The 23313-nt window shown below is 47.2% G+C and overlaps 1 protein-coding gene across 1 annotated transcript; it reads right to left on the bottom strand.

The window, feature by feature from the left end:
- Window positions 1–6418: 6418 nt before the first annotated feature.
- DIPK2B (divergent protein kinase domain 2B) lies at window positions 6419–21708 on the bottom strand. The gene is made up of 5 exons (XM_010225893.2): window positions 21351–21708; window positions 16453–16717; window positions 9806–9979; window positions 8167–8455; window positions 6419–7015 (listed from the first exon to the last, which is right to left on the bottom strand). The coding sequence occupies exons 1-5, from the start codon at window positions 21572–21574 to the stop codon at window positions 6675–6677; spliced, it is 1293 nt and encodes a 430-aa protein (XP_010224195.2). The 5' UTR covers window positions 21575–21708; the 3' UTR covers window positions 6419–6674.
- Between the last annotated feature and the right edge of the window lie 1605 nt (window positions 21709–23313).

Raw genomic sequence — 23313 nt, 5'->3', positions numbered from 1 at the left:
CCAGGCAGATGAGCCCTAGGTCTACATGACCTCTGCAGGAGGGCTACACGAGGAACCTGTGCGGAGGGGCAGGGGGTCGTATTGGCACCTCTTGTCCCAACCTGATGGTACAGGAGCAGGGAAAACACTTCATAGTGGGATTTCTTGGCATTTTGTGCAGGACTGAGCACTGCGGGGCACAGGGCCTACTTTCCAGGGTAGGCGGCATCCTTCAACACCAATTGGAGAGCTGTGAGAGGAAAACTTCCTCACATTGCTCTAGAAGAGCAAGAACGCCCAGAAGAGAAGGTAAAACCAGACCAGGAACAAAATCATTGTTTTTTAAATGAGAAAAATGGCTTATTTGTTTGACCCCTTCCCTTCTGCCGATGGATAAACCTGCTATTTTCTTTTCGGCATTCAACCATCGAAGAGCACCTCTCTAACCTCTCCTCCTTCAGGAGGTCTTGTCCCCATGTGAAATGCTTTAAGGGCTGACCACCCATCACACAGGCCAGAGGTCATCCCACTCAAGCAAGGTCTCACAATCTCACCTTTGCACTGGGAAAGCTCTCAGGAAACATTTGGGCCAGCTTCCCAGCACAGCACCCCTGGCAATCACAAAATTGTGCTCTTGCTTTAGGAGTCCCAGTGCTGGAGACCTGGGGCTTGTCTATCTGTTTCCATGCTATTCCCACTGCGATACATCTAGCCTACTACTGCGTAAACTCACTTACTGCTTCTCACTACTGAAATGGAAAATAGCTTATCCCCATCCCTTTATTGCTGCTTTTCCTTGTTTGAAGACTGTTCCCACATGTCCCTCTCTACCTTTTAATTTGTCTTTTCCCATTTGGCATTTATTCTGGACCTCTGGTCTTCCTGTTTAATCTCCAGTTAGGTCTCCTGGCTCCTGGTAGGTGTTCAAGTCTCCCTTGAAGAGAAAGTCTCCCTACCACAGAGAAACTTGATGTGAGTAGCTGTTCTTACTTCATTTTTATTTCCCTGAAATTCTTGTTTGTTTGGTTTTAGTTTCAGGATGGTGCTAAGCTTCTGTTAGTGCTGATGATTAGAGGAAGGATTCAGTAGCTGCTTGACTTACTTACCTATTGATTGAGTTAGTACGTCTTGGCAAACTAGTTCAGAGTACTCTGGTGCTGGCTTTTGTAATTTTCTAAAGTCTCATGACATTCAGTATACTTATTAAACCTCTGCTTTTCAGATTCATGTGATAATGGGAGAATCTGAGGTTTCGCATAGGAGGAATTAGTAACAAAGTATCTAGAGCACCTGGTTGTAGACAGTAATTGGCAAATGGGACCCAAGTGCATCCTAAAGTCTTGGAAAACCAGAACACAAATAAAAAGCATCTGCATATAACTATTGTTGGCTGAGCTTGCTGGAAAGACCCTCATTCTAAATGTGCTTTTCTGTTTTTTTCAGGTTTCTGGTTTTCTGTTACATGCTGACCCCATGTACCTCAAAATATCAGATTTTTTCCTAGATGATAGCACCCTTGGTGAAGCCGGGGGAGCAGAAAAGAGAGGGGACAAGATACTGCTGAGCACAAAAGCTGCGGAGAGAGAAATCCAGTTTTACAGAACCTTCTCTCTCATGGCCCTTGAACTTCAGCCCCAGGGACAGCCAGGTCATGATGACAGTGTCCCCTGCTAGAGGGCTTTGGGGAGCTCTGATGCTACCAAATACCTTGACCTCAAATACCTGCTCAGGTTCCCCCATAGATTCATGGTACATCCCATTCCCACTGGATGTACAGCATCCTGGCCAAGGCAATCAATCAGGAGGTACCACGATGGCCAGATATCTGCAACATTTGGCATCATGACGGCGCAAGGCAGTCCTGCGGGCTCTGTCTCGGTCTCATTTCCCCATGGATTTGCCATGCTGGAGTAAGTATTAAATGAAGAAGAGGGTGCAGAGCAAGGAGGCACCTGGGGGAAGGCGCTGGGTAGCCAACTGAGGGGCACATCACAAGGCTTTTCCTGATTTTCCTTGCTTGCCACCTCCTGGACCAAGCACCAAGAGAGAGGAAGCTGCTAGAAACATTTGTGCGGCTATTTGCTGCACAGAGAATGATGTCGAAAGCAGCGCCGTTGCACGTGCTCTTCTTCTGCGCTCTTTTACTCTCCCCCTTTCCTCGCTCGTCCTGTCGAGAGCTTGGCACGCACAGGCAGACTGAGCTTGCAGGACAGTTTAGCAACCAAAAACCACGTTACGCTGCTGAGCTGGGCTTCTTGGCCCTGGCACCAGTGAGTGAGCCCCGGTGTTAGAGCGCAGGAGGTATTTCTGCCCGCTTTAATGCAACAAATGCCTGTGTTAAAGGGCAGCCCATTACATAACGCGCGATGGAAAGGCCCGTCTCAGCCAATGCTGCCAGAGAGCCCTCCTTCCAGCACGAGGAGTGTGCGTAAAAGGCAATTTAACGGCACTGATAGCTGCTGCTGTTTCAAAAAGGGGTTGCTCAGGGCAGAGGGGCATGTTTAGCAGATGGTTAGCAGTAAGAACATCACTGAAAGGTGTAAAGGAGTTGACTGAAAATGATACCGAGAAGGGCAATAAACTAAAAGGGGGGTGAAACCAGGAATATGACTTGCTACGGGCTGCCCGTATGCAGAACCTGTCCCTTGAGAACTGAGCATATTAAAATATACCACTAAATAAAACATGGCAGAAAATACAGTTTTATAAACCAAGACACAAAATAATAAAAAATAAGTGGGCTATAGGAAGAGAGACACCTAGTAAATATGTGGGCGTAAACGCAGCTGCAAACTATCCACAAATAAAGGAAGTGTTCAGACTGATTATGAGATTTCTGAAAAACTTGTTCTACTGTGGAAACATGAAGGCCTGATCTGTTTTTAAACTGTTACTGGCAGCAGTATACGAAGACTCGCCACTGTGAGAAATAAATGAAGAGAGGAAAAAATTACTAGAGAGTTCTTTTGGGAAGGATTAGGTTTAAAGTAATTGTCTTTTATAAATTAATTTCACAACCTTTTGGAGCCTGGCCTACGAGCATTGCAAGGCTTGACTGAAGCAGGCAGACAGGGTGGGCACTGATTCCAGGTCCTGACTGCCAAAAAAAGAGAAAATATTAAAAGAAAAAATTGGCAGCGGAAAAAAAAAAAGCAGACAAATACAAGGAAATGAGATTTAGTTTAGGAAAATGATTGTTCTCTGAGCCATGAACTGATTTTATGGCTGGCATGTTAGTCACATAAGCCTGGTCTTTGTAAGCTATGTTTGAAGAGAAACTGATGGTGCACACAGCTCTTATCTCTCCAGTATTTTAAGTCAATGATTAAGTTATTTCTAATTATGTAAACTTCTTTTTTTTTTTAACTGATATCAAAGTGTATTGAAGGCAGTAGGAAATTCTTCTCCCCTTCAACATCTTTGGATCAAGCTGTGTGTCTCAAAACTTCCACTGCGGTGGTTTTGCTGCTTTGAGTCCAGCAGCAGGGCAAGACCTTTCTTTCTTTCTTTCATTTCTTATACTGAGCATTTTATGACATTTAGTGAGTTATCAGGGCCCTCCTGAAGCGCATGTGACAACTCCCAGTGCCTTAGCTTCATGCTAGCTTGATGTTGTGGGCTTCTTCTTGCCCTTCTCAACAGTGATGAATTTACTCAGCTTCTCTGCATTTCTCTGCTGAGAGATGCTCTACTGTCTACAAGCCATTTTTCACAGATCAGCCTGGTAAGCTAGTGGCTCCTTTCCAAAAGAAAATATCTACATGATTTAAAAGAAAGAAAGACAGAAAGAAAGACAGAAAGAAAGACAGAAAGAAAGACAGAAAGAAAGAAAGAAGGAAGGAAGGAAGGAAGGAAGGAAGGAAGGAAGGAAGGAAGGAAGGAAGGAAGGAAGGAAGGAAGGAAGGAAGGAAGGAAGGAAGGAAGGAAGGAAGGAAGGAAGGAAGGAAGAAAGAAAGAAAGAAAGAAAGAAAGAAAGAAAGAAAGGAAGGAAGGAAGGAAGGAAGGAAGGAAGGAAGGAAGGAAGGAAGGAAGGAAGGAAGGAAGGAAGGAAGGAAGGAAGGAAGGAAGGAAGGAAGGAAGGAAGGAAGGAAGGAAGGAAGAAAGAAAGAAAGAAAGAAAGAAAGAAAGAAAGAAAGAAAGAAAGAAAGAAAGAAAGAAAGAAAGAAAGAAAGAAAGAAAGAAAGAAAGAAAGAAAGAAAGAAAGAAAAAGAAAACAAACAAACAAGCCAAAAACTCCCATAGATGCACCAGAGAGGAGGTGAACCCAGCCTGAGCACTTTTGCAAGGGCTGGTCCCCCATCTGAGTGTGAGTTCAGTAATTGCTAAAGCAGAAAGAACTGAATGAGAGGCCAGACTGTGTCAGACTGAGTCACTGAGTAACTGTGAAGAGCTCTCCCCTGGCCCATGGTTTGCAAATGATCTCTGTTTTGGCATGGGCGGGCCCAGAGAGCTCTTCAGCTTGGAGCTTTTTGGACATTTTGTGGTGTGCATTTTTAGCTGCAACTGTATAAACAACGTTCCCTTCCAGTGCTGAATGGAAGCCATCAATTAGCAGCACAGAGCGAGGTGTGAGTAACTACTAATGACAAGCAGATTGATGGCAAAGCAGCCAGTTTTCCCTGTCTCCCCTTTGCGAGGGGTCGCCAGCCCTCTGCAACAGGGACAGCCTCGCTGGGCAGAAAGAGGCCAGGGTTAATGTGCAGTTATTAGGTAAAATCACAGGCCCAGAGAGCTAAGATGGAGACGGATTCAGGAAAAACTGTTGAAAACAGACTGGTAATCAGCCTTATGGATCTAGGCAAAGGACATGTTTTTCTTACTGGAAGACAGCCATGATGTAGAAATAGACTGAAATCATGAAAGAGCTGCAGCAGTAGCTTCTACTGTATATTTAAACATTTTTGCTGTCAGACCATCTGGACCTAAAGCTAAATTTACCTACAAATTATTTTCAGCGTTTCCACTTCTTGAGAGGTGAAAGGTGCACTTGATATTTTATGCCAGGAGGAATAATGGAAAACCAGAATAAATGTCTTGGGTCAGATTTTCTCAGTGCCAGACCTACGTGTATTTTTTAGTGCCTAATGCGTGTCTATAAGTAACTTTTGCCTGCAGGTATGGTGCTCTGCATACACACAGGGAACAGAGTCCCTCCCGAGCCTCCCTTTGCATTAGCCAACACAAAATTTTGACTTGCATTCCAGGTCTTTCTTTGTAACTCTGTACATAGCTTAGCAATGTAAATGCATTCACATTTTTTTAATGCTTTTATGGAAGTTACTGATTTATTTTTTGAACCATGGCTAGAGGAAGACTGCTTCTGTGACTGTTTCTGGAAAACACTTCCAGAAGGTTCCAGAAAAAATTGTTTCTGCCTAAGCTCAGTCAAATTTGCCTGGGGACTCTTGGGCATCTGAGTCCCAGGAGAAAAGTCTCAGACCCAAGAGAGGTCTTGCAGTCCAGCAAGGGACAGCAGGGAAGGTTTGGTGGGGCGCTCTGACTCCCCACAGGGACTGTGTGGGATGGGGCCTCACAAATGCTGGGTGAGAAAGTTGCGTGAACTCCTATCTTCTCCTTCCATCCTTCACAAAATAAAGCAACTCTTTCTAGCTCTGGGTTGGCCACTTCTCAGACACGAGAGTCCACCCCCACCCAAAGTTTAGGTGCCTAAATCACTCCTTTGAGGACAGGCTTAGTGACTTCTCCTTTAAAGGGAAAACGGAGGAGGGACTGGAGATACTTCTTCCTGGTCAGGACTTAGATCTCTGCAACTTTTGGGAGGTGCCTCAGCACCTAGGTTAAGTATTGAGTGTTCACTGAGACTCCTGATGTTCAAGGTAAATTTATATCTCATCTTTTTAGTGTTGTTTCCCTCTTCTGCTTGTTTGACGTTTTCCCATTCGAGTGGTTTTGTACAAAACCACTCAAACCCGGTTGTCTTCTTATTTTTAGAGACAAAAGTGTGAATGTATCTATTGGACAAGCAGATTAAAAGTTGGGGATTTTTGGTCTGGAAATGAGAACCTTTATTAGACTCCAATTACTGCCAGTCAAAACCGTGGAAAATTAGAAGTAATGCTATTTGGGGATTAGAGAAATTAAGTCTCAGGAGACAGGGGTTCTTTCAGTTTTTTAGTGCTGTCAATTGCTTCTTTCTGTTCCATGTGCCATGAAAGTAATAAAATTTAAATATTTTATAAAAGTGGTCTGTAGTGGGTGATGGTAAGGAACTGATCAGTTTAGATATGGTTCTTAGAGCATTAAAAATCCCCACAGGAAAGTCTTAAATGCTTCCATCCATCTCACATTATACATATATCATCTCGATCAAAAAGATTTTCTTGGTAATAAAGCTCCTGTATCTAGCTAGTTGTGGGTGAGCTGCCTTCAGAGGGTTTCATTTTAATGGATGTCATGGAAAATTTTTCCAAGGCCAAAATGCATGAACAAGATTTATTAATCTTGTAGTCACTGTTGTGATAACATCTATAATCTGAAAGACTTAGATCATGTCAAACACCCCACGTAACCACTGTATTTCTGGGAGATGAGCAGTAAATCCCAGGTGCTTCCTCCTGGATCTCCATCAAGATGCCTCCGTTTTGATGCAGCTCTTCCCAGCTACCCCAGGTCCTTCTCGCTCTCCGTGACCGCGAGGCTCTGAGGCTGCTCTGCCCTTTCCCGGAGAGCTTCTCTCAGTATTTGTCACTGTATTTGCAGTCCGGGTAGCGATAGGCAAACCGCGAATCGCAAGATCGCAGCGGTTTCAGGAGCTCTGCGAGCTTCGCGACCGCGTCGTCGATGGCCTGCTCGTTGGTGAAGCCGTCGGCGCAGTGCTGGAGGAAGCCGTCTATCTTCTCCTGCACGGCTTGAAGGAATTTCCCCCCTAGGAGCTTAGGCAAAAGCTCCTGACATACCATGACGAGACTCTGCTCCTCCCTGATTGAGTTACAGGACACAGCTGCAGACTGGCAGTCCACAGTCAAGCAGCTAAATATATCTTTATACTCCTGCTGGTCGCCGGTGAGCGGGCTCCCTGTTAACGACAATTAAACCGTTTGTTAGAAACACGGAGCACAATCCCGGATAATCAAATATACCTGTAACTTAGTGACAAAATGTAGTTCATATACAATCTAAATGATACTAGGGTCTTCCACCACAGAGTATGCTCTGCTGCATCTGCATATGGGCCAAACAATATTCTCGCTCCCAAAATGCGTATGCTTTGCTTCATGACAGAACTCCACACTAACCCACAGAACAGCCTTACAGAGGAAGCTAAGAGTTGTCTATTCAATAAAACTGATGCAGAGACAATGCCAAGAGCTGAAGTGTGGAGTTCCTATAAAAACAAAATAGGCTACGGTAGTCAGAGCCATAATATTTCCATGTTATCCATAATCGCAGAAATCACTAAATTGCAACAATTAATCTACCTGGAGACAAGACAGGAATAATGGCTTTCAGAATTAAAAATAATAGTAATAATTATAAAATTCTCTGATGACTGTTTCCAAATATATGAGCCTTTTAAAATTTTAACATTTAAATGAAATAATAAATTATTGAAGGAATAGACTTTGTCTAGTTCTAGTGCCAGTGATAGACCAATATAACCTTTGAAAAGTGAATAGTTGTTCTTTTTATAGAAAACTTACAAAAAGGAGCTTTTCTTGTTGTTCTTGCAAGTAATGTGAGAAATGTGCTTCTGCTTTGACCCAGTTCTTAAAACAAGTCAACCTACAAAGTTTCTCTCTGCAAATATTGACATTTGTGAGAAAAAAGCTTTTTTAGCAAAAGAAGTGATTTAAGGAGCCTTTAAATTTGACCATTTGGTGCAGCGTATGCTGAATATTGTTGCTAGTCGCAGAAATGGCAAGACTCTGTGTCATCTGCGTGGCGCTCGAATGCACTCTGAGGCATCCTATGGTCATGGCATCATTTACCAAGCAGATAAAACTCCCGTTGCCTTCCAGACTCGGTGCCAAGGGTGGCAGGAGCCACTGATGTTTTTGCTGTCAATATGTCTCTTGTACTTTTATTATCTATTTTACCAAGCAACGTATGGATTATTAAAAAAAAGAAAAATCAAAGAAGCTGAGCACAGCAGGTGAACTATTTGTTTTCCTCCACCTTACGAAAACCTCCGGCAACAGATGCGTGCCTGCAGAGCCTGCTGAGTACCTTCCTCCCTGTCGATGATGCCCAGCGTGCTGGCATCCCGGATGAACAGATGCCCGTTGCTGAAAACGCCGAAGGTGCCAGCGTCCACGTGGGTGAAGTAGAAAAAGTAGTTGAGGTCGTTGGTGCCCATGGAGCGGAGGACGGCGAGGAGCTGCAGGGCCAGGTCGGCAGCCACCTCGGGAGCGGCACCGAAGAAGTCGCGGAGGGGCCGGGTGCTGGCGCTGACCACCAGCCGCCCGCAGGCACCCAGGTATCGCGGGAACGGCCACCCCTCCACGTCTGGGAAGATCTGCCGGGAGAGCGGGAATGGCATGTGGGCCGTCAAGTCCAGAAATCCCCCTTTCTAAGCTATTTCCCCCATTGGTGGCTGTGTGGAGGAGCACACACTGGGTAAGTAAGTGTGGCTGTCTTCTCATGGCCATCAGCCCACCGTCCTCCCAAATGACTTCAGGCAGACAAGAACCCCGACCTGCTGCAAACAGCTGCTCTCATCTTTTGTTCTGCCTTTTAAAGTCAGCCCACCACCTTGTGGGTTCAATTCCTTCCCCCCAGTTAGCCCCAGAAGGCTGGGAAGGCAATAGCTAAGTTGAGGTAACTACTTTTCTTTTCTTCTTTTGCTTTATTTTAATTAAAGAAGAAGAATCTGATATTGCAAGGTCTGTTCTTTGAGGGAAAGGAGACTAACTGGAAAGTCCAAGATAATAATAGACTTTAAATTCATGAAATTTTAAGGCACAGAAGAGCTAATTTTAGGCTTCTTTATGCAGTCTTTGATGGCTCCCTCATGAGCACTGCATAGCTAACGTCATGGCTTGAAGGTGAGGTGGGGCTAAAGCTGTTTTAGCTAGTTTGTAACAACTGTCTGACTCATTTTAGAAGAGACTTTGCAGACTCAGGTTCAGAAGTCCCAGATGTTTGATACAGCAGGGACATTTGGGGTGGCCTCACGGCATCAGTCACCCCATGCCAGTAGTGCAGTTATCCTAGGCCATCTCACTCCTTAGTGTGGAAATCACATAGCCTTGCCAACATAAAACTTTTCCTTCATTTATATTTTGACTTATCTGTCTCACTGGGGCAGAGAACAAGGAATATGGGGCCTCCCAGCTCTTTGCCTTTGAACAGAGAGCTCCGTTTTATCTGGAATTCAACCAAACGCCTCTGCAAAGCTTACTTCGCCATGGAGCCATGCTGGTTGCATGCGCACAGAAAAAAAATGAAATAAAATAGCTGTGGAGCATTAAGCTGGGGGAATTGGTGCTCTCCCAGGCCACGTGCCGCCTCAACATTGCTTCTTGGTGCGCCCACGTCAAAACGTGCTCTCTTGCACTTTGGATTTTATAATGAGGCCGTGATTTTAAGCAATGCATTAGCAGTGCAAACAGAGCACCGTGCAGTCCTGGGGAGGTATACAACCCTGGCTTTTACAGTACATTATTGTAATAATAATCCATCTGGGTTCTGATTTGTTTAAGGGGTTGGGCATCCATATCTCCCAGCAACTTCACAGGCTATTGCAAGGCACCATGCAGACCTTGCTCAAGGACCGGGGCTGGGATTCCCTGCAGCGGGACTGTTTTAGCCAAGGATTTGCTGGAGAGGGGGTTCTGGAGGAGGTTTCAGCACAGGTGGCGCGTACCTGTAGCAAGATGGGGTGCGAATTCACCGCCAGCGTGTACAGAAGGCGCAGCTTGTCGCGGTCAGTGAGGTGGTCCATGTAGATGCTGCCGGCGTCGGGCACCTCGGCGTAGCGCCGCACTATGCGGTCCAGGAGGCGCTGAGACGGGCAGCGCAGCATGGGGCTGGGGAGACCCTGGCGACAGGGGAAGAGGGAACAAAGGTGTTTGCCTTCCTGCCTGGGGTGCCACACTGCGCTCGACCCGCTCCGTGGGTAGGGACAGAGCTGTGCGTGACAGCCCAGCCCAAAGCCTTTGGTCCACGTAGCTCCTCTGCCCATCGGCACCCATCTGCTCATGACAGGTATGAGGTTTTTCTGTAGCAAAGTCTTAGAAAAAAACATGCGACTTTTACTTAACTACAGCAAACCCCAACGTCGCTTAACACACATGTTTGTGACAAAAGCTCTGAAAATGGCAGCCGCTCTTTGCAACACAACCCTGGACCCTGCAAGCCCCGTTTCCCATTGACTGAATGCCACCGTATCAGTCGGTGCCAGCAGGCCTCCTCCTACCCTGCTGCTTTCCAGCCTTGGCAGCCTTATTCAATTGTGGAGGCCTCTCCCTTCATTAAGTCAGTGAGTCACTTCCTTCTTTAAATAATATCTCCAAATTGCTTTCCTATTTGCTTAGCCTGTAAGCAGCTTTCTTGGGAATACTATTTGCTAAGGTCAGTAAACATGTTTTAAAACTCTGTAAATAAACATTGTATGTGGGTATATGCACAGGAAATATTATCTTTCTGATAAACTTGCACATTAACTATCAAAAACAAAGGTTAATATCCTGTGTATATTTTCTTGCAAACATGAGCAACAAATAAAGAATTGTTGAGTTAATGGATTCAGCCATTACAGTATTTCACGTCTCCAATTTGTAGGTTTGATTTGTAAAAAGTCATCCACAACTGGAATAAATGTCAATATATATTTATATCTTTTAGTTGAAAAATACCTTTGTTTTGAAGTCAGTGCAATTTTTCCTGATAGTTAAGGGGAGACGACATATGGAGAATTCCCTATAGCAGTGCAAAAACATTACATTGGCATTTTTCTGTTTGATGATGGAATAAGATTTTTGTTTACCCTTTGTCTTCTGAATAATCCAAGTAGCCTGATTTGTTCCTTCAGATTTTCTTTTCAATTGATATTTGGAAGGCATTCTGCAGGGGAAAGCTGAATACCTGAGCTCACACTCGCTTGCTGCCACTCTTCACACTGAGAGTGAAGATTTGTCGTGGGATGTCTCCAATTTATTTGGTTCTCTCACTCTCAGCCCTTCCTGCTTGAGCTGTTCACTTGGCATAAAGCATTTAATTAACTAGCTACCATGGCAAAGAAAGAAAGAAGGAAGGAGGGAATGCATGACTATCCCAGGCAGAGGTGGAGAGCAGTGGGGTGAACCCCTGAGCTCTCCAGCCTCAACGAGGCTTAAACTGCTCCCCAAACCATGCCCTGAATACTCAGATCTAGTCAAAACTACCCAAAAAACTCAGTCCCAACTGGCGTGTCCTTTTGCAATGACCAAAGGATGATTTTTTTTTCCTCCAAGAGAGTAAAACATTTGCCAAAAATATTTGTTCTATAGCTAAAAGTTTTCATAGACTTCTGGCCTTTCTTGTAGCTTTGTCATGGAAATATTTTTTTCAACCAATAAAAAAATAAAAGAGCCTAGAAAGGAAGGGAAGGGAATAGTTACGGGTTTCTGTCTCACAGCACTTGCAGACACATTATGGTTGGCTTTCCCACTTTTTCTTTGGGTGAAAAGTGGAGAAAAAAAATGAGCAGAACTGAATGGTGTTAAGAGAGATAAATGGTGGAGACATCTCTTGCAGTTGAGCATGTCTGCAAATATTTGCCACCAAAGTTAGAAAGCCTTACTGCCTACAGGAGTGTTTAGTGCAAAGCTGAGACCCTTTCCTGTGAACAACAGGAACAGAAGTCCCCATAGAAGAGGCTACAGAAAAGCTGCAATTAGGAATTCTTCTGAGGTCAGAACTCGTTCTCTTAACTCAGACTTGGACATGTGCTGCACCACTGTGGTCACGACTGCTCATTTCCCATGAAACTATTTTAGGGTTTTTATAATTAAAACAGCAGCTGACACTTTGGTGAAGTCACCTTTATATCCCCTCTCCAGAACAGAAATCTGAACCACAGAGCCGTCTCCTTTGCTGATGGCCACAGATGAGGGATGGATGCGTGTGAGCAGGAGGGAGTGTGTGATGAGCAGCAGCACTATCTCCCAGCCCCAAAACAGCCATATTAGTTGAATTACCATCAAATTGCTCACTTGCCGTCTCCAATGTGAATCGGCTTTTAGTGGGGATGCAAAAGCAGTGGAGCAGAGCTGAGTGCTGCGACATTTGCATCAACCATAAATGCATCTTCCTATGGTTTAATGAAGAGCCTAATCCACCAAAACTCAACCGTGAGCCTTTTTGATTTCAGCAGAAATCAGATGCATAAATAAAGCTTAGCACTTGCTCGTGTGTTTCAGTGGAGAAGGGGCGACCCTTTTAGCAGAATCATAGAAAAATCCCTGCAGCAGAAAGTGTAGAAAAGTTGAACAAAAATTGCCAGTGCAAGAAAAACTTGAAGAACACATTCTTTAAACACAGAAAATACTGATATACTGGCAGAAAATATCTTGAGTCCCTAGAAGTGCCTTATTCCTGTAGAGGATAAGACTTAACAAGCAGTGCAATATCTTGTTTGTGACTGACATGGGAAACTTCTTATTTACTTTGATTAAATTCCCACATTTATATATCTGATAATGAATAGATCCTGCAATACCTGCCTGCGCCCAGCTGTGGTTTTTTTTTTCCTAGTGTACAACAGGCAACCTGGTTTAAACTCCTGTGTACACATATACTTTGCATATACCGTGCAAATTCACTCTGATGTGAAGAAGACTCTTGGAAGACAACTTCTCATTGTTTTAATTTGTTTTCACCCAGTTTGAGGAGGGATGAGCGCAGACCAGGGACACTGCCATCTGCTGCTCCCTGCACCGCTGCTGAGATGCATCCACTTTCAAAGTGAGAAAATTTGGGATGGCATCCAGGAGGAAAAATTTGGATGCAGTTGTCAAAGCACCTACAAATCCTGGCTGTTTTAATCCAAAGGTTTTATTCATCCCCAAGAGAGAAACTGAGAATATCCTGCAAGACTATGGGGCTTGTCCCCATTGCAGGCTCCACTGCTAGTCTTCCTCTCCCGCCCACAGGTTCAGGTGTATTTGGTCCGAGGAGGCTTGTCTAAGTACATCTCAAATATTGAGACAGTGGTCCAAAAAGGAGTAGACAGAGGCACACTCAGCTCAGTCCTTCCCTGGTAAGGACCAGTTATTAGGTCGAAAAGCTGCTGCCTATGCACCACAAATGAAGTGATAGGTGCTTGGCTCAGAGGCCAAATAACCATGGTGTTTGCACATCTACTGAGGGCAGACTGTGGTCCTGATCAGCAGTTTTGCACAATATGTACTAGAGGAAGGGTTTGAAAATTTCTTCTTTTTTCTCCTTGATACAGGTTTTGTTTGTCTGCCCTGTCGTTTTGCTGGCTGTTCTTTGGAGTCAGGATTAGAAATTTACCCTGCAGGAGATATGTGCTGAAAAAACAGAAGAAGAAAAAAAAACATTTTTCTGCTGTTCTTCACCTCCAACAGGAGAGGCAATCATTGGCCTCGTTCAAAGTGACGAACTCCAGAACTGAGACCCAGGCAAAGCAGCACGTGCCTGCTACCACCGTACAGGTTAAAACTTCCAGCCCAGGTAGCCACACACAGACGCAGAGTAAAATCCAACTTGCCTCTGACACAAGCTAGGTTTCAGCAATGAAGACTTTGCTGTGTCCAATAAAGATTTTTGAAGCGGCCGGTGAAATAATCCCCATGGCAGGAGCCCAGCTGATAGTTGAGTCAGGCAGGGAGGGCAATGAAAAGTGAAGAAAAACATTATTTCATGGTCTGTCATTCTGATTCAGGTATGTTAAGGTTTGTTGTAACTCACTGTTCTCTATGATAGAACTACCGGGGCTATTGTCAGCTCTCCTATACCGGGTGGAAGGGAGTGCAGGAACCACCGAGGGACCACAGCTTGGCGAAATGGGGTAGGGATCACGCTGGGCATCAACAGCGTCCTGCTACCATGTTCAAAGAGAGGGGAAAATAATAAAAAAGAAAATAGCCCAGAAAAGCAGCTCTGCAGATAAGCAAGATAAGCACTTGCAGGGCCTTATCGCAGCAGTGAGGAAAAAACCCTCTGGCAGCTCGTGCCGAGTTCCCAGCGTCTCTTTGCCCGGCAGATAGCGCAGAGCCGAGCACAGGCCGGTGGCGGGGCCGGGGGGAGGCGGAGGCGCCCCTGTGGTTTCGGCGCATGGGAGGTGCGAGCGGCCCGGGCAGAGACGGGAGCGGAAACCCTCGGCTTGCTGAAGCCCAGCGGATCAAACCGGCAACCTGTGGTGGCCCGTGCGGCAGGGCCCTGGGCTTGGAGAGTCACGTACAAATTGTGCATGCTGTGCACTACCAAAATCTACTGCCTGTGACTGTTTTTGGATTTCTTTTTTTTTGAGTCAGATCACTGTAAGACCGGGGGGCATTTTGCCAAACACGTAGCCGTTTTTAGCTGGTTACTGCTGCCAAAACTGGGGGATTGGGGATCCAGGGCCTCTGAGTTGCTGTGCCCTTGTGTGCATTCATGTCTATATCCTGCTAAAGTTCATTTATATCCCAGTTTACGTTTCTCTGCTTGATTTACAGAACTAAAGAACCGTGAAAACATGAACGCCGCCACTGTGCAAAGGTCTCAGCTAACTCCAGTGTGCTGTGCCCTCCCTCGACTTAAAAAAAAAAAAAGCCAAGAGTGCTGAAACGTGCCCAGGGGGTTTGTCCCTGTCCCCCAACTCTGGCACCAGGCACTCACGTCAGAGGCATCCAAGGGCTGATGTCAGCTCGGCTTCCCACCGCTGCGCAAGGCGAAATTCAAGTGCTCGGGAGAAACTGGAGAGGCTTCGTGCGGTGTTTTTCATGTGTATCTGTGTGTGTGTGTGTGTGTGTGTGTGCACCCAGCCAGCTCAGCTGGGGGTGCAGGAGAGGAGCAGGGGCACAGCCTTCCCGTCAGCCCCTCTCCCAGGGTTACTAGACACCACATCAACAGAGGACAAGGAGCACAGGCTTTCTGCAGAGCTGCTCGCCACCCCTGCCGGCAGCGTGCTCAAAGCCACCGCGCGCCTCGTCCTCGGAAGGGCGCCCGCTGCAGCGGGATCTGCGTCTGGGACTGCCACAGTGGGCATGTCCCTCCGGGCACCGCTCTGCCACTGCCGCCTGTGCTTGCCGGGGGGTGTCCCCTCCTCAGGCTCCACAAAGTAGAAGTTAAAAATTTTAAAAAACCCTACAGCAGCCTATCTCCAGGGCTCAGCACAGTGGGTGCAGCAGTGTGCAGGCTGCAGGAAGCACTTGCCTTTTTAAAAAGGCAAAAAAAGGCAAAAAAAAAAAAAAAAAAGGTCCTTTTTTTTTCATAACCACTTCTGCCTTTAAAGGGAGAGTGATGCTTTCAGAATGAAAGAAAAGAGAGGGGGAAAAAAAAAGGGACAAAACACAAAAGCATTGGAGCAATCCTGCTTCACGTGTCAGGGTCTCGTTTTAGAGCGTGTTCCCCCTCCGCCTTGGCAGGGGTTCCTGCAGAGCCATGCGGCTGCTCCAAGCTGCGCGTACAGCTGGGGAGGGCACAGGGGCTTCTGCTTTTGGACGAAAGCCACTCGCAGCCAAAGGCCCTGGCCTTGCCCGTGGCCATGCCCAGCGCCCGGGAGCAGCTCCCCTCCACAGCTCCCGCATTTCTTGCCCCCAGCTCTGCCTTTTGGGCTCTCTCCTCCACTGCAGACAGCAGCGATGCTGCGCGGAGGAGGCAGCACCGCCTCTGTCCTCGCTTGGCCTGTGACACTTGAGGACTGCGATGGAAAGGGCAACCGACTTCTTCATCCGTGACATAATCCGCTATAGGCGGTGGGCAGGTTACGAAATGAGACTCCCACTTGGGTGCAGCTCTTAGGGCCTTCTGGGACATGTCCAGGGACAAGGACTCTGGGACGGAGCCGTGTGTGTAGGACGGGGAGTCCCTCCACATGGGCGCCAAGACCCAATGCACCTGCGTCTGTGTGAGCCTGGGAGCAACCCTTACTGTTTGCCTTTTTTTCTTTTCTTTTTTCCAGCTTTTTTTTCCTTTTTTTCCCCCCTTCTTCTCCCCCCCCCCTTTTTTCCCCTTCTTTTTCAGTGCAGAGTAACTTATGCAGCCCAAGAGGATGAGACAAGTACCGCGTGTCGCAGAGCGGCTTGCTGGCCGCCCCTCCTCCTGGGTCACAAGCCAGGCAATGTTTCAGGGGCTATTTTTAAGCACTGGCTCCCAAAGTCAAGTGAGAGCTTTGCTCCTGAAAAAAAAAAAAAAAACTGTGCTATTAGTTATAAGGAAGACAGCTTTAGGCTACAGAAAGCAGAGAAGTGTTGGAGTTGCGGGGAGGGAAGGCAGAAATATCCTCACCGGGCTTGTTAGTATTTTGGCATCCTTTTTGCTGAAAAACAAAAAGATAGGGGGGATGGCGTGGGACGCACTGACCTGCACGAGGTCCGGTGTGAGCCGCTTGGCCCGCAGCCACTTCTGGACGCGGGTGGTGCGGCGCAGGGCACGCTCCAGGCTGCACGTCCTGGTCTTGAGGAGCGCCGTGCAGATGCGCTTGTCGGCCTGGTCGTGCTGGTACTTGGTGGTGAGCCTGGTGATGTCCACCAGCCGCCAGCTCTTGGCATCGTCCGTGTAGTTCCCTGAGTAGCTGAGGAGGTAGCTGGGGGGCAGCTTTAAATGAGAAGAAAGCCAGTTGTCAAACCTGCCGGACCAAAACAAGACCCCCCCAGAGAGTGGGTTAACGAGCCGCAGGAAAAGGCACAGCACAAGCAAAACTGCAATCTCTGCTTCTAACTCTACGGGCCAAGCAAAGCACTGAATCGACCCCCAAAAGCTTCCTGGGCAGGTGGGGAGAGGGTGCCAGTCACCTCAGGAGGCTTCTGCTGGCCCTGCACCAGGCCTCGTGTGCTCACCTCTGCCTGCACACGGCCAAGTGTGCGTGTGCGCGATCGAGCGAGCCTGGAGTCGTAGAATCATGGTGGTTGGAGGAGACCTTCAAGATTATCATGTCCAACCATAAACCCATCACCCCCGTGCTTGCTAAACCATGTCCCCAAGTGCCTTATCGACATGTTTTTTGAACACTGCCAAAGAAGGTGAATCTACCACTTTTTTGGGCAGCCTGTTACAATGCTTGGCTGCTCTTTTAAAAATTTTTCCTAATGTCTAACCTGAATCTCCCCTGGTGCAACTTGAGGCCATTTCCTCTTGTCCTATGGGTAGTTATACTGGAGAAGAGACTGACCTCTGCCTCACTACAGCTTCCTTTCAGGTAGTTGTAGAGAGCAGTAAATGAGATTATAAGTATTCAGACACATGATCAAGCGTGCCTGTGCATGACCGAGCGTGCATGTGCACAACTGAGCGTGCATGTGCACAGTCAAGCATGTGCTCCTGGGTGCAGCTTTGGTTATTTGATGGCACAAACTAAGCAGCAGCAGGTTGGTATCCCCAAGTACCTTCCTAAGCAGGGCAGGAGTAAGCGTTGAGCCAACGAAATGTTCTTTGGAAACAGAGTAGATTTTCACTCCCTGCTTAAAGTTTCTGTTGTTCTGGACAGGGTTGTGTGAGAACTGGAGGGGAAAACCCCAAAGAATATGGTGATTTGGGCCATGTAAATGCAAATTGTGAAGGGAGAGGAATTCAAAATAATCAGCATTTGAAAAATGTCCCACAGAACAAAAATTGATGGAGGGGGAAAAAGGCATTTGGAAATATCATAATGACCTTTTGTTTTGAGGCGGTGGCTTTACTTTGTATTGACGCAGAAGAGAAGGTGTTTTTCATGTGTTTTAATCAAAATGCTAACACCAAAACAAAGAGCACGGAAAATATCTTATTTGAAGTTTTTGATGCCAGGGGTACATTGCTAGGAAAAATTTAACACCGTGACCCAGTGCTCTCTGCCACCACACATGCTTTTGTAGTAAAAAATGCCAACCAGCTTTCATGTTCAAGCTGGTGTTTGCCCCAGATAGCCACCGTTCTGTCCTTTGGGGAACAAAAAAAGAAAGAAAGAAAGAAAGAAAGAAAAAAAAAAAAAGAAAGAAAGAAAAAAAAAAAAAAGAGAGAAAAGTGTCCAGACAGAGAGTGGTGCTGGTTCCTGGAGCTGGTCCCTGTGCTGGCCATGTGCAAGGTGGTGGTGGGGACAGGGTGATGCTGGGGACAGGGTGGTCCTGTTGGATCTCCTCCTGTTGTCGGCAGGTACCCCCCGACATCACTGCCTGGGATTTGGGGATGCACTGGGACGAGTGACCTCCCTGCAGGGACAGGGCTTTGGGGCTGCTGCGGGAGGGAGCCTGGGGACGCTAGTGCTGGGTGTGCGGCTGGGCTGTAGCCATGGAGACTTTGCACGGATCTGCTCCCCCGCCACATCCGTGGCGTGCACAGCAGGGGAGCATATGGGCCGTGCAATTAGGCTGCGATGGGGTTTGGTTTTTTTGGCTGCTGTTGTTTTATCGGCCCCCTCAGCCCTGCCCACGCATGCGTGTCGCATGGAGCGGGTAAGGGACACCGCGGGCATCTTGCTAAGTAAATCTGTAACCCACTCAGATAAAGTGCTTGAACTCTAACCTTCAGCGAGGCCAGCGTCAAACATGCGTTGCCTCTGAAAATCCCCTAATTAAAACTCTTGCTTGAGTGCCTGAGAAAGCATTTCTTAATTTAATCTCATCATAAATTAAAGCAGGTAGCTCACAAGTGAGATAGGATGGGCAAGCAGCTGCGTTCAGGATTAGCTGGATGGAACTGGATGAAAAGACATTAACGAAGTTGAAAGTTGAAGCTGATTTTTTTTTTACATCTCCAGTCAGGCAGTCTGCACAGAGAAATTTTGGGGGGCATTAGCGACATTTGGCCCACTTCCCTCTTCCTCCCTCATTTGGCTGGTTTTGGGGTAGGACTTTCTAGAGAAGGTGATAACCACGGTGCCTTACAATGATTTGTTTTGCAGCATGCGGCTCCCAGTACCTAATCTGCAACAGGCACAGCGTGCCAGGCTCGTACAGGGAGGAGGCAGCAATGGGCTCCGGTGGGTTTTTCTTTTCTTTCTTTTTTTTTTTTTTTTTTCTTTCTTTAAGTTGAGCATAAATGTGCCTTGTGAGCTGGCCTGAGCGTGTGTGTGTATTCATGGGAGTTCACGCCAGGCAGACTCGAGCAAGGGGCTGCCTCCCGCACCAAGCAATGCATGGACGTGTGAAATCCAGCGCTGAGCATTAGTGCGAGCACAAATGGAATAATTTCCTCTGTGGAAGTCCCTGGAGGGAGCCGCGCGGGCCTGGGAATGCGGCAAGGGCTGCAGCAAGTCTGTATTTGGCATCATTTCTGGGCAGCACAGCACTGGCCTGGCACACTTTCTGGATACTTTCACGATTCATCATCAAGTTGAGCCATAACAGTAATTGGCTGTTCTTGTAGGAAGCTTTAGCTAAGGGCTTGAATATCCTTTAATTAAGACTTGCAGCAAGAGATGTATGAATAACCGATTCACTGATTAAAGATTTTAGACCAGCCTAAAACTAAATGTTGAAGAAAGTCAAATTTGATTTTCTCCCTTCTGAATGGTGCAAAGTATTTTGTTTCAGCCAAAATATTTTCACTTGTATTTGAAGTTTACATCTCTTTAAAGACAAAAATCAGGTAAGTCTTAAAACAGCTGAGACCATGAGAAATAAAAAAGTTGCATAAATCAAAATGACAATTCCTGCTTTTTCAAACTTCCTTCCCACTACTTTTGGCCAAAGCTGGTCACCACATTGGCACGAGGCTGCAGACAGTTTCGATCAGCCCAGTTTTGCAGTATCTTATGAAAACTTTTGCTGAGCTCTGCTCGCAGGCCAGTTGCGAGGCGGGCTTTGGTTGTGCTCATTTACAGATGGGCGAAGTTGGGCAGCGATAGGGGAAGCAGCGAACATCAGAGCTCGTGATGAGTCACCAGCAGCACTGAGAGCAAAACCCACATCTTCACACTCACCGTCCACGTGCGAACGCGTGCGGCAGCTCCCGGAAACCATGGAAAATTAACGAAGCATTTTCTGATGAGGATTAGCACAGAGCAGCGCAAAGTGCGTGCCAAAGAGCATGCGAAAAGGTGGAGGGCCGCGGGGGGAGGATGTCAGAGCGTAAGCGACTGTGAAATTCTCCCCATTTCACCTTCCCCTGCCACGTGCAGTTAAGTGCTGCAGCAGGCTCCAGATATTTTCGGAAGGATGCTGTGCAGCCCCAGCCCTCCGCAGAATAAATGGGAGTAAGGGAAAGGGAGCATCTGTGACGGGGCCGGCCTGGCCCCCTCCCTGCCACCGTGTTTGTATCTGACTTTGTATCTGACTTTTTTCAGCGAGCAGTAAGGAGAGAATGGATGGTCATACACTAAGTCCATCTCCGGCAAACCGTTACGGTTTTTACTGTGTGAGGTTTTATAGGACAGTTTAAGATAAAAATGGTGATATGTCCAATATTATGCTACTTACATTATAGTATTAAAAATACAATTTTACTATAATCGTTTCTTCTCCCTGGGCTTATATAGCTATAAAAGAAAGCGCATATGGCTCTGTAAATCATACCAGACCCAATAAACCTTTCCTCTGCCAAGCATCGCCTTTAACTTTAACATTAATGTACTCCAGCAACCTTTTCCCTGCTGTTGTCAGATATGCTCTGCTTTGGAGCCCACGACTGATTGGATCAGTCCAATGGCTGCTTGCGCAGTGTATGTCTAATTGACTTAGAGGCAATTTCTGCCTTCAGGTTCTCACTGAAAACTCCCCAAAGCGTAATAATACTTTGGCCACGTCCATGTTCTGGCACTCAGGTGTCTGAAGTGCAGAAGTTCTTTTGCCTCAGGCAAGTTGGCATCTCCTCTCATTTTAGCTAACACACAGACAACCTTCTGCACATTCGCGTTGTTGCACCTGACACAAAATCATATAGGACTTCATATAGTCCACTGGAAGTGTGCAAAGGTAAATTCTCTTTACCTGTAGCTAGTTGCTCCTAATCAAATACCGCCAGTGACATCCAAACAAGCGGATCTCCTCCTTCCCTCTCCCCTTCCCCACGGTTACAAGGGCATTCTGCATGCAGAAAGTCCTGCCGTTTGCTTTCAGAATTATAATTCAGGGCTGAAGTCTGATCATGTTTGTGTAGCTTTAAAAGGGAATGAAAACAAAGCAGCAGCTTGTAGGCATTAATTAAAATACTAGGACCTGTAAGGAAAGCCTCGTGATAAGTTACTCTTTGCGTTGCTTTTCATTAAAGTACGTGGAAATATTAACAGGCAACTTTTGAGCTACTATGCAGAATGCTTTTAAAAATTACTGTGCTGAGTTTCTGACCTTATTTCTTCTTTAAAGAACTTCTTGCAAATGGACGTCCCAATGCAGGCGTTGCATTTATCAAGTCCCAGGAAAGTCCGGCCAAAAGTGTAGCTGGGTTTGACGTGGGGCACAGGCGGAGAAGCTGTTGCTTCCAAGGAAGGACTACAGCTCACAGCCAAAACCAGAAGCAGCGTCAATGAGTCTGCAGCTCTGTAGCAAGGGCAGCATGTCCAGCGCCCCATCTACAGTCCCTGGGAGCCCTTCCCTTTGGAAGTCGCCTCTCTCTGCGCTTTTGGTACCGTCTGATGGTCTCAGCCTGCAGCCGTGAGCCCCGAAATGCAGCGAGAAGCACCTGGTCCAGGAGACCCAGCCGCAGTCCCCATCCTGCCGGTTGGTCGCTGGTTCTATCGGCTTGGGGTTTGGGTGGGAAAGATATGATGTGGGGTGGGGAGAAGGAAATACATGGAGGATGCAGATAACTCGGGTTGCCGTGGTTACCTTTCCTTTCCTTGGCGCAGCTGCTTCGGCCCCTGCTGACCCTCCCGTCGGCCGACTTGGGAAACAACAAGCAGAAGTGCTCGTCTGCGCTTCGGGCAGACAAATGAAGGATATCCTGCCGCCGCCGCAAAGGGCACGGGCAGGACACCGAGGCGATCCGGGTGGAGCAACAGCGCGGCCGAAGCGCGCGTTTTACCAGAAGCCGAGCAGAATTGCCCTATTCCTGGAGGTCTGCAAAGGCGCATTGCTTCACTTCTGGGATGCTCTCTTGGCTCAGTTTCTCCTTCTTGCACAAGCGCTGGAAAGACTGTCAGGTGGAATCATCGCTGATCATCGCAACATTCCTTTATTTCTTGAAAATAGTCTTATTTAATAGTGATGGGGCCACAGTGTCTCATGCTGTGGAAAGTAGGATAGCCTGAAGCTCTCCAAAGCACCAAGCTGACGTAACCTCCCAGCTTCCAAGTTGCTCTTGAAAAATAAGACTATTCAGCAGGGCTCATGGGCTTTTGAATAACTTTTCCCTGTGATCCTGGTGCTAGAAGGGGACAAGGACAAGGGATAGGGGGCTAATGTGGAAGCTTGACAGCAGTTTCGAATACGCTTATAAACTATTTTGATCACACTCAAAAGCTGTGCACATTAAACCAAACACTTGAAAGCTACGGAAATTGCTGGATATCCGTTATGGCCCGGCTCTGGAGCCAGGACCATGGCTCTCCTGGCGCACAGAGGGGCCGGGGTAGTGCGCTGGGACAGGCTGCTGCAGACAGCTGCTCCCAGCCCGTGAGAGAAGACCTTGAACGGACGCTCCTGGTTGTACCTGGCCCCAGATAGCAGCAGTGCGGCACGTAGCTGCAGCTGCACCCTGTTTAGCTCTCCTCCCATCCCCAGAGCTCGTATTTTGAGTGGAACAGGGGGATCCTGGTCAACAGCTCGCATAGGAGCTGAGGGTCCAGAGACTTCGTGTCTCTCCCCGTTCAGCCGCTTAATCCCCATGCAGACAATCCATTTTCTAATACATTTTAGAATAAAACCCCCCTGCACATTCCAATCCTTTACTATCATCTCCCTCGTTGTGTGACCCTCAGCCCAGACTGCTGAGGCTGCAGGCCTAATGGCACGAGTGAGCAGCTGGAGCACATGCCATCTTGGTGCCGTGGATAAGCCATGAAGAGAAGGTTTCTTCTGGGCCTGGACAAGCAGGCTCTGTGGTTGCTCCACACTTTTCAGGGAGGCTGCTGAGGATCCTAAGGGCGCAAGGTGACACAGATGTGCATTCGTCGGGGGTGGCATTCGGGAGACCTGGGAGTCTCTCTTTGGCTCCACCACCATCAGAAGTTGTTCCACCTCCCTGAGTGTCCCAAAGTGTAAAATGGAGGTAATGGCAAATTAGCCCTGCTGAGAGACCAGAGGGATGCACAAGCCCCAAGAGTGCTATGTGCTGAAGTGGACCCAAGCAAGCACCTTCAGTGTGCAGCTC

This window comes from Tinamus guttatus, unplaced genomic scaffold (genome assembly GCF_059628265.1).
Source record: "Tinamus guttatus ecotype Peru unplaced genomic scaffold, ASM5962826v1 Tinamus_guttatus_pri_ptg000384l, whole genome shotgun sequence".
NCBI classification, from domain to species: domain Eukaryota; kingdom Metazoa; phylum Chordata; class Aves; order Tinamiformes; family Tinamidae; genus Tinamus; species Tinamus guttatus.
The sequence above is the reverse complement of the archived record's forward strand: the minus strand, read 5'-3'. Positions and strand labels throughout refer to the sequence as shown.

What these genes read in the sequence shown, in the direction of transcription:
- DIPK2B (XM_010225893.2), bottom strand. Translation starts at nt 21,574, where the DNA reads ATGGGGCGCTGGACATGCTGCCCTTGCTACAGAGCTGCAGACTCATTG. An exon ending in TCACACCGGACCTCGTGCAG is followed by an intron (nt 9,980 to 16,452) that starts GTCAGTGCGTCC and finishes CCCTGTCGCCAG; the next exon opens with GGTCTCCCCAGCCCCATGCT. An exon ending in CATCATCGACAGGGAGGAAG is followed by an intron (nt 7,016 to 8,166) that starts GTACTCAGCAGG and finishes TGTCGTTAACAG; the next exon opens with GGAGCCCGCTCACCGGCGAC.